We start from the raw sequence: 11,263 nt of genomic DNA on the forward strand, positions 1-11,263 counted from the left end.
GACTCATTTCATACTAAGTAGGTAGAGGACAAATTAGACTTAGCTCAACCAATTGATAGCCCTCCCTACATGCATGGAAGAGGTTTTAGGTTCAAATTACAATGATTGGGATTCAAATTTCTTTTAAAACAAAAAACAATAGGCCAAATCAAAAACCAAAAATAGATGATGGACTGTACCCAATTTTGTTTCTGTCTACGCATTTTTTGACATAGTTCTGACATTGTCTAGCCTTGTTGATGTTTTGTTGAATTTATTCAAGACCAAACCATACTAAAATATCCGGATTGAGTTTCCACTTTGAAAAGATACAAATTAGATTTGACTTGCTTACACCTTAATTACTCAAGTTCAAATTATTAGGATGCACTATTCAATAACCAAATCTAAAATCCAATTCATCATTATTGTCAATCTTAATCAGACTTGTAGCCAAGATTCTAATTTGTGTTGATATTTGGCACTCCTTGATATAATTATACTAACTCTTTAAAAAATACAGCAAAATGTCAACTTCATCTTCTTTCTTTTGACCCTAAAACATCTTCCCAAATTATGGGGTGGGGTTTGATGGGATACCAATCAGGCAAATTATCTTCCTATATATGACAGTACATAAAAAAAAATATCAACTCTTATTTTTTAAATAATATAAATTATTCAACTAATATATCTAAAAATATTAGTGTAATCTTTTCGATAATTTTCATAGAATTACGCATCAGCAATTGTTTGGGTATTGGTCTCCCGCCAATACATATTTCCTTCTCCTATGGGCTAAGAAGAGACCCAGGAAATGGTAAATATCCAGCATTTCTTCGAGTTGAGATCCTCTCAAATTTAGGGCCGAACTTGATGGTCCAATCTCACCATCACAAGCATCCGATGAATTGTAACACACCGGACCTACACATCATGATCATCATGCAATACATGGATGACCCTGCTTGCAAATCGGACCGTCAAGTTTGCTCCCGCAACTTGAAAGGATCCAAACTCCATGGTCTGCTACTCTCCAGCTTCAAATCCAATTAAATTGAGCTGAAATCCGGTGGGACCAGATAAGGAAATGATTAAAGTAACTCCCAATAGTCTGTAGTTTGGTATGCAGTCCAAATCACAGCGGTTCGCGATTAGCACGCAATTAAGAATGGCCCCTCTTTGATTGTTACCGACAAAATCTCACGACATCCCTTCGATAGATGACTGCTGCTAGCCGTTTGATACAATAAAATAAACATCTTGTCCAATACCATCAAAAGACCAAGACCAACAGCCCTTTTTATGAGCGGTTGTTTGTGTTGGACACCATTAGGTAATCATTTTTCTTGTCATTTAAGTTGCACCTTTTATATCGGAAAAAAAAAAAAAAAAAAACAAGTTCTTGAACTAGATACTAGACCTGAAGTGTGGACCCATGGTTCAGTTTTAGGTTCGAAACCTACACTACAATCAAACTAGTACAGCTCTCCAAACCTCTGATCATAATTCAATCCGAATACTAAACCTAAAAACCCTGTCCTTTTGCACCTATAGGCATCTTGACAGCACCAACTAATGGTATTTAGGCATTTACAACTGTATGGATCTCCTCAACATGTCAAGCAATTAATTGGAAAAGATATGGGAAACAGATATTTCTCAGAATGATCAAAGCATTCTTGCTTGCTTAAGTAGTTTCATTGGAATCATCAGTAGTTGGTCTTTAGAAGAAAAGTGAGAGGCCACCCACTTGAGTTTTAGTAAAGCTTGGAAGGACGAGAGAGTTGGCCCACTACTTTGGACAACAAGGTCACTTGCTACGGGCTGTCAATGTAGTGAATAGGAAAGAGGTCACCCCTTTTTATTTCTTTCTCCCGTTCTCCTCAGATCTTCTCCTCCCGGTACAGTAATTCTTTTGCTTCCATGGTGTCAACCTCCATTTCCTTCCTTTCTTTTGCTTCATCTGTATCTGAAGTGACTGTACTAAAACGAGTGCACGAGAAAGAGAGAGAGAAGAAAAGAGACTCAAGGGGAGGAAGGGAAGAAGCTTTCACTCCCACTGGAAGACAGTGATCGATATCTGTAATTAACTTCTAGCACATCCATGTCCCAAGGTCGCTACCAAGGCATAACGACGTGCCAAGGACATCAGATGGAGCACCACATAGCTCAACAGAGCCGGAGAGACAAGCTGAAGGTGCAAGGATTTGAAGCCACAACTCTGCACCCACTGGACCAGATTGAAGAAAAAATATTAGATCTTGGTACCTATGAGCATGCTAGGACTGGTAACATACTATCAGACATGTTCAGTTTTCCAACACCCAGACTAGCTAACCAGATCTCCGGGATCGACCGCCTACCGCAAAGGCCGGTAGCTGAATTCTCCGGCGAGTGGTATGGGGACAACAGACAAGGGGTGGTGATGGGCAGTAATTTTAGCTCTTTGGGTGATACTGCAGCAGATCCAGCGACGGTGCAACTCTTGTTAATGAACATGACATCTCATGAGCAACACCCAAGGTCTGCTACCTTCGGAGATGGCTCATTTAGTGGGGGAATGGTAGAAAACCAAGGGCTATCTCTATCACTCTCTTCGTCTCTTCACCAACTAGAGATGGGTGGAGTGAGTGTGATAAGGAATTCAAGGTTTGTGAGGGCTGCTACAGAGCTGTTAGAAGAGGCCTGCGGTGTGTGGAGGGAGCAATTGAAGGGGAGAGGGTCAAGAAGGCAAATTTGCTCCTCAAACCCTAACCATAACCCTAGATTTGCAGGTGCTAATGGTGCTACTTCTAGTACTGTTGTTGGGTCTTCTTCATCGCCTAAGTATCTGCCATCCTTGTCTTCTGCTGATAGGTTTGAGTACCAAAGGAAGAAGGCCAAGCTCTTGTCCATGCTTGATGAGGCATTCATTAAACCCTCTCCTTTTCCCTTTCTACTGTCTTTCTCCTATACTTGCAGCCTTTTTATCTTTTTGTCTCTCTAAATCTAGTGGGTTTTTGATTCTTGAGATGCATTCATGGTGGTTTATTTTATTTCATGTTTTTTTTTGTCTATATGGAGTGTTTGTTGTACTTTTCATCTGCTCATGTGGTAGTCAGATTATTATCAAAAGAACGTTCAATGAGAAAAGACAGCCTTTGGATTTGGGAAATAGCTTTTGCTTTTCTAACTCTACCACGATACCATATGGAAAGGTTTGTTACATTTTTTTTCCTGAACAAAAAGGGTCGTTTTATCTGTTGCTAACTCTGGAAAAGAGAGAGAATCGCTCATTGCATAAAAATATCTGAAGAGAGGCCAGTTAATTAGATTTCATCAAGTAAACCCTGGGTCATTGTTGCGTTTTCTTGTGTTAATCATACTGAAAAGAATTTATAGCTAAATATCATAAAAATAATAAGGTAGTATATATCATCGTTATCGTTATAATTATTACATAATCAGTCTATATATTAATACGGAATTATTATTACATTCAGCTTAGTTGAATACAACCTCCAAAAGTGAAGACTTCCCTTGATTTCATGGGTTTCTTCTCTTGTTTTCTATTTGAGCTCCATAAATGAAGCAATCACATAATATAATTGAAACCATCACGACTATTGCATTGAATTAATACAAGTCAATTCATTTGGTCGATGAACTATTGTTTTCTTTTCTTCATTTGATTACAGGTGGATAAGAGATACAACCACTACTGTAACCAGATGCAGATGGTAGTGAATTCCTTTGATTCAGTGATGGGCTTCGGAGCTGCAACACCATATACAGTCCTTGGTCACAAGGCCATGTCACGGCACTTCCGCTGCATCAAGGATGCAATCAATAAGCAATTGAAACAAGTGCATGAACTCCTTGGAGAGAGAGAAGTGGGTAGCACTTCAGGGATCACTAAAGGGGAGACCCCAAGGCTTAGGTTGCTTGAACAAAGCCTGAGGCAGCGTCGACCATATCACCAGTTTGGAATGATAGAATCTGAAGCTTGGAGGCCTCAGCGAGGCTTACCTGAACGTTCAGTGAACGTTTTGAGAGCATGGCTTTTTGAGCACTTCCTTCACCCGTATGTTTATCTTCCATATCTCTCCACAGCATCCACCTCCTAGCATGTTATATTTTTTTCCCGAAAATTTTCTTGCTTATAATCTCTCTCTCTCTCTCTCTCTCTCTCTCTCTCTCTCCTTTTTTTTTTTTTGTGCAAGTGGAGGGAGAGGAAGACATTCCCCTCGTTTTTATTAAGAGATGGTTCTTGCCTGTTATAATAGTGGTGTGCATTCTTCTTTAGTTCTTTTGTTCTCTTTCTTTTGGGAATTGAATTAATAATGAAATCGTTAGAAACTGTTATGCTAAGTTCATCTTCATAGAATATTGTTGCTCATATCTATGTTGACACTTAAGAAGCATTGGTACTCTCTCTCTCTCTCTCTCTCTCTCTCTCTCTCTCTCTTTAAGCTTTAGAATAGATCTCTTACAGTAACTTTAGTCTTCATGGGCATTGTAGTGATAGTACTCTGTGTGTGTGTGTGTGTGTGTGATGAGAGCTGATAAAGAACCAGAGAAATGTCCTTAGGCAATAGCATCAAAATAAAAAGCTGAGCAAAAGCTCGCTTCTTCGTTTCATTTGTTGATGCGACAACAAATAAAATTGTCAGGGCACCATTGAAGGACGTTTTTTTTTTTTTTCATGAGACTGCCGACATGTACGTGGTACGTGAATTGCCATGATCATTCGTTTATTGGATTTTAGGTACTATCATGTCATTTTCTAACTTTCTTGAATTCTTCAGATATCCAAGCGATGCAGATAAACAACAATTGGCAAAACAGACAGGTTTGTCTAGAAATCAGGTTAGTTTTCTTCCTCAAGAAAGAAGCATGACCTTTTTCTCACAGTGAAATGTAGTTCAGAAAATCTCAATTTGCGTACAGAATTCTTTTATTTTGTGTTGGGGGGGGCGGGGGGAGGGGGGGGGGGGGGGGGGATCATGGATCATGTCGACCGAATAGAACACTACATACACCGCTGATTGGCTGTAAAATTTGCAATTTGGTTAAAGTACATGACTTGAAGAATCCTTTGGTTTTATTTTACACTTCCTGGGTGCATGCTTGTGATATTTTTTTTTTAATTTTACTTTTTCTTGGTATTCTTTTCTCTGTATAACTCCTTTCTTTGTTCATCTTTAACCAATAGCAAGAGAAGACTAACCATTATTAAAGATGGAGAAATAGACATAAGGCCAACCATTTCCCCAGAGAAAGAGAAATAATTGTTAGTTGAATATTCAGTACTTTCTAGTTCAAGATCGAGCATTTGAAATTTTCTTTTTTTTTTTCATTATCATATCACATATGTGAATGCTTACCATTTGCTGCTAATAATACATCATCCTTCCAGTAATTGCAACAGTTCAATGGCAATCTTATATTTGTCTATTTTTCTTGTATGCTGCTTAATTGGCTTGTTAATAACTTAGTAGTGTCTGATACTCAATAATATAATGCTAAAGGGGATAAACTAGTAGTACAACGTGACATTGCTTCTACACCAAAGGAAAAAGTTGCATGGCTAATGCAAGACCATGTAAAGCAGCCACTAAGTATAATATGCATGACTGCTTTTTGGTTTGAAAAGAAATTAAAGGAGACCAACCCAGTATATTTATCTAGATTGAAATACTTGGAGATGCACCAACCATGACTGCACTTAGAATGTGATTGTTAGGCAGAAGAGTGTGACAACTGAAGCAATGCCCTATATACTTTAAAAAAAGAACGCAGGAGGCCATAGTGGGGTGTGAGGAGGGTTAAATGCACACGGTCTTACTTTATGTATATAGAGAGGCTATTTTTCTATTTCGCTTGTAAATAATATTCAGATCATAATGAAACAACCTTACTATTGCACCAAAGCCCACCTTTTAATGCAACTCTCATACACTTGTATGTCTAAAGTTTGAAGTTGCATAAACTATAATTGCCGAAGTCCATTGTATTTCTCTCTTGATATCCTTCAAAAATCCTTTGACTCATGATTTCCATTTCAGTCCTAGATTGTGCTCTCTCTTTTTTTTTTGAGAAATATTGTGTTGTTATTTTAATTAGTCTGAGTTAATGGACATTAGTTGTGACTTACGAATCAATCTTTTCCTTGTAGATGTTATATAATTCTTTTTGGAAAAATAGATGGCTTACCACCAAGAATCCCATATACTTACCTTTTTCATGCTTCTAAAACATCTTTCCACAACTACTACGCTACAAGGAGACATCATTAACCAAAACCCACAATCTTGGCAGGTCTCCAACTGGTTCATAAACGCAAGGGTCCGGCTGTGGAAGCCTATGGTGGAAGAGATCTATCAACAAGAGGCCAAGGATAAGGAGGCAGAAGGCAACAAGGACAGACGTGAAACAAGGCCACAGTCACCATCCCACCATAATTCACCACTAGGCCAGGGACCAGAAGCCAATAGACCTCAAAGCCCGGCGGTGGCCACAGCTCACCAATTATCTAACGACGACACCATCCTCATAGGCACCGATGCACCCACCTCTGCCGTGGACCTTTGTGGAGCAGACATGGAACCCATGGATGACTTGTGTGGGGCCGCTGCAGCCACCGCACTGGGTTCCAGTGTGCGTCTTGGTGCAAGTGGAGATGTGTCGCTAACTCTCGGCCTACGGCATTCTGGGAACCCGTCAGAAAAGCACTGGTTTTATGGTTAAGAAAGTTTTGGAGGGAGGGCTGTTATAAAAAAGAGGAGGAGGGGGAGAGAAAGAATAGCAGATTAGCCTTCTAATTACTGTTATTTGTGTTCTTCTTTTTCAGACAATCAGGGAAAGATGTATGTGGGAAGAAATAGATTTGAGAACTAAGAACGCATAAACATGATCACTAAGTTGCAGGTTGCTTAGAAGAGAAAGGAATTGCATGCCACTGATCAACTTTTCGTTTCTTCTTCATTCAGTTATTTGTTTATTCTTCTCCTCCAAATCATCATTCTCTATGAAACCACCTGGTTTCATGGGGATGGTCAACCTCTTTCTGGGGTATGGAACTCAGTGGCCGTACGTGATTGGTTTCTTAATGCTATCATTAGTTCTTGGTGGTTGCTGGGAAATGGCACTTAGAAAATAATAATAAATTATGGTCTTGGAGGTCAATCGCAAGTGTGATAGCTATGTTCCTCTTACCTATGGCCAGGTTAGCTTCCCACCGAGACTATATAAAAACAGCGGTAGTATGATGGCAGCCACCTTGACAGAGAAGTAACAACCTCCTGCCTCCCAACTATATTTCGTGCACGAGGCGGAGAGCAACCTAGCAAACGGTCAAAAAACACATGTTATAATATTATTGTGAGCTTTGCATGCGTCGAAGTGCCCGAAACAACGATGATATGTGACAGAAAGCACAAGGAGGACATCAAAAATGAAAGAAAACACAGAACCATGAAGAAGATCTACATACAAAAAAAGTCTCGCTCGACATCTAAAAGATTATAGGACAGAAAACAACTATAAATATGAGGTTGACTTGCAGAGAAGTGATGTTCGAGGTTCCGGTTTGGTGCACAATAAATTTGGGCACAAGAAGATTAATGTAAGTTGAAAGAATCAACATTGAAAATATATTAATTTACCAGATGTGCAGTAGGTGGGCCCAAGATCTTTTTGTTGCGCTGACAGGTGAGTCAAAGCATTTTCCTCTGAAGAATCATCAACTTCTTAATTTGTACATTTGAGATTTTTGAGAATAATATGGCAAAAATATGTTTAATAATATTAGACTTCCTTTAAAGCCATTTTCCTACACCAGAGATAGTCTAATTTGGGCTCCTCCTCCAAATGGTCATCTTCCCACAAAATCAGCATACGATATGCCAGCTGCAAATGTGCATCATGCATTCATGTGTCATCACCGAATTAATTAACAACAGTTGCAGAAGTTTTGAAGTTTCATTTGGACATGCAAAGGTATCATTCCTACGACTAGAACTTTCTTATGGTGTTGTTCAGTACTGGAATCGCTTCAAGAAAAAATTAAAAAGAAATCACTGCTTTGATCCCTCTTGCTCATTTAGTGGCATCTATCCGAGGTATGCAGAGAATTTATTGATAGGTCGTTCCTTCTCAAGATTAGTTTGGTGTGCTATACTTATGTCTTTCAGTTTTGAAGACTCTCCAATGTTAAGGAGCAACTAGAAGGGTGATAAAGTTGTTTCTTTTGAAAAAAAAATTAATGACTATTCTTTGTTTTTTTTTTTTGGAAGGATAGAAATGATGTCATTTTCAGAAGTTCGCATGTAAATGCTTATAAGATTATTAGCAATGCTCCAGTCATCCATTCTGTCACGCCCCCGACCCGAGATCGCGAGCAGGAGGTCACAGCAACTGCCGCATACTTATGAAGAACTCTCTCCATAAGCATGCAAGGCATCTCATCACGATATCAATGCATCACAGCAGAATAAATTCAAATAATTATTATTCAACTTTAATTCAAGTAATTAAATTAAATATCTTACATTCAATAAAATTTTACTAAAAATAAAATAATAGATTTAAGTTCAATGAATTTGACAATACTAAATCTCGCCTCTAAAAGCTCTGTCTCAATATTTCTTTCCGCGCTCGTAATTAATTATCTGAATCTGAAAAATAGAAAGAAAGATAATGAGCTAGATAGCCCAGTAAGTAACAAATATCTCAACTAGATATTTCAGATATTATATAATTTTCAAGAACAATGCTGCAAATAAATATATTTCATGCTGATTTTATACAAATCCAATCTTTTCAACTATTCACATATCATAAATCCGATTTGATTCAAAACACTCGTAACTCAACAGCCTCGACTATGACCAACGTTTAACCCCCATTGGCGGGGTTCACTGAATACCAGCGCACAACCCTCACTGGCAGGGTCCACTAAATACCAGCACACAACCCCCACTGGCAGGGTCCACTGAGTACCAATGTATAATCCCCATTGGCGGGGCCCACTGAAATATAGTTAGGCTGAGAGTATAAATTCGATCTGTATCAAAACACTTTTGTATCATAACATATCATAATTTTTCACTGAACATGTGCATAATCGACGAACCATAATATTTCAAAAGCACTTTTCTTTTAAAATATAATTTCATAAATCATGCATAATTTTAAAGAATAATTATTTATTTTCAGAATAAATATGAAATATCTCGAGAAGATGATTCATTACTTATCTTTCATAGAGTATTGAATGAACATATCGACTAACTTCTAGAAGATTCTTCAGTGTCTATTATCCAAAATTATATTTTTACATTAATTTTAATTCAAAATTAAATCTAAACAAATCCCAAATCAAAACCTCACTTGGAATTGGACTCTTCCCTAAACTCGATCAAAATCATCAAAATGAAGCCTTTCACTACGCTAATCTTAAAAGGATAACTTTGGAGAGAGAAATCCATCAAGAGAGAGAAACAATCTAGAGAGAGAAAATTTTAGAGGTAGAAAGTAGAGAGAGAAAATCCAATTCTAGAGAGAGAAAATAAGGGTTCAGACTGAAAGAAGAGAGAGAAGGGAGAGAAACTCTCTCTCATTTTTATTTTATTATTTATTTATTTTTTTCTTTTCTTTTCTTTCCCTTTTTCTTTTCTTTTTCCTTTTTCCTTTTCTTTTTCTTTTTTCCTTCCTTCTTCTACTTCTTCCCGTGGCCTCCCCTGGGTGAAAAAAATGAAACAGAGGACCGAATGGTCCCCTCATACGATTGGCCGACCGACGATCGACCGGCATGAGAATGGCCGGCAGCTGGAGGAGAGCGCACCGCCATCCCAAGGGACCTAAACCAGTGGCCAGCGACGACCACCGACATCCGAAAATTAAAAAAAAAATTGAAACCTCTCCCACGATAAAATCCGACGATTCCGATCATCGATGAGCATGCACACCGACACAGGAAGGAAGGAAGAGAAGAGAGGAAGAGAACCACATGCTTACCTCGAGCTCCGACGATCTCTCCAGTGAGGAATTGCAGCGGGCACGATGATAGTTTCCGTGAGCGATTTTCGACGATCTTCACCGTTTCGCTCCAGAATTCTTTGGTAGGAAGAAGGGAGAAGGATCTCCTCCTTAAATAGAGCCGGAGGAGAGGAGTTTGACTCTTCTCTGATGAGGTTGCGGACTCCGATTAGGAGCCGGTCGGGAGAAGAAGACTCCCTGCGGGAGTCTTTTTCATTTTCTTTTTTATGGGCTGGGTTTAAGGCCCAATGGGTCGGATGTTACATTCTTTCCTCCTAAAAATAAATTTCGTCCTTGAAATTTTTCTTACCTGTCACCATTGCATTGGAAGCCTGTGCGTTTTGTTGAGTAAGTGCATAAACTCTTTCCTGGATTTTAGAAATCTGTCCACCATCCTTATTTTGTCCTTCATAAGTTTTTTGGCCAACTTGATTTTCAGTATTTAGCGGGCAGCTAGCAATTTTATGATCTATCTGACCACATTTGAAACAAGCACCTGTATTCCAATGGCAATCCTTGTCTGCATGATTTTTGTCACATCTGAAGCACCGCTCACCATCAATCTGTTGAGTCTTATTATCTATTGCTTCCTTAGCTGAACTTTTGATGTTTTTATTATTCTGCCCTTGTGTATCATTTAATTTTACTCTCTTTTTTTGCTTTCTTTCTCTTTCTATGCATTCTTCATTGACTTCTTTTTCAATTATCAGTGCTTTGTTTACCACATCTGCATAAGTTGTCAATTCATATGGAACCACTTGTTTTCGAATGTCAGTTCTTAGTCCCATCTCAAACTTATGAACACATTCTTGCTCACCATCCACTAATTTCGGAGTAAATTTTTCTAACTCTATAAATTTTGCTTCATATTCAGTCACACTCATACCCTTTTGCTTCAGATAAATAAACTCTTGCTCTTTTTGGATCCTTATACTCCGAGAAAAATACTGATCGTAGAATGCAATCCGAAATCTTTCTCAGGTGAGTATTTCGTCGTCTTATTCATACTTGCGCTATAGTCGCTGACACCAGTTGTATGCTTCTCCTTGTAGTAAATAAGCTGCATATCGAATCTTTTCTTCATTATGACACTCTTGGACAGCGAAGGCCTTCTCCATCTCCATTTTTCAGTTATCAACCTCCAAAGGTTCAATAGTCCCCTTGAAAGCTGGAGGAGCAAGCTTTTTAAATTCTGAAATGTTGTTCCGTTGTACTGGTTGCTCTCCATGTTATGGTGGTGGATGCTGATATTGTTGTGTAT

At 38.6% G+C, this 11,263-nt stretch overlaps 1 protein-coding gene across 1 annotated transcript; it reads left to right on the forward strand.

Moving 5' to 3' along the window:
* The first annotated feature begins 1,866 nt into the window (after window positions 1-1,866).
* On the forward strand, window positions 1,867-6,948 carry LOC105060042 (uncharacterized). Its single transcript, XM_073259714.1, has 4 exons — window positions 1,867-2,887; window positions 3,660-4,045; window positions 4,770-4,830; window positions 6,283-6,948. The coding sequence occupies exons 1-4, from the start codon at window positions 2,087-2,089 to the stop codon at window positions 6,709-6,711; spliced, it is 1,677 nt and encodes a 558-aa protein (XP_073115815.1). The 5' UTR covers window positions 1,867-2,086; the 3' UTR covers window positions 6,712-6,948.
* Window positions 6,949-11,263: the final 4,315 nt, after the last annotated feature.

This window comes from Elaeis guineensis, chromosome 6 (assembly GCF_000442705.2).
Source record: "Elaeis guineensis isolate ETL-2024a chromosome 6, EG11, whole genome shotgun sequence".
Lineage (NCBI taxonomy): Eukaryota > Viridiplantae > Streptophyta > Magnoliopsida > Arecales > Arecaceae > Elaeis > Elaeis guineensis.

Bases quoted from the DNA above. Each gene is read 5' to 3' on its own strand.
- LOC105060042 (XM_073259714.1), top strand. From the start codon at position 2,087: ATGTCCCAAGGTCGCTACCAAGGCATAACGACGTGCCAAGGACATCAG. The intron at 4,046-4,769 runs GTATGTTTATCT...TGAATTCTTCAG, and splicing joins TTTGAGCACTTCCTTCACCC to ATATCCAAGCGATGCAGATA. The intron at 4,831-6,282 runs GTTAGTTTTCTT...CAATCTTGGCAG, and splicing joins CAGGTTTGTCTAGAAATCAG to GTCTCCAACTGGTTCATAAA.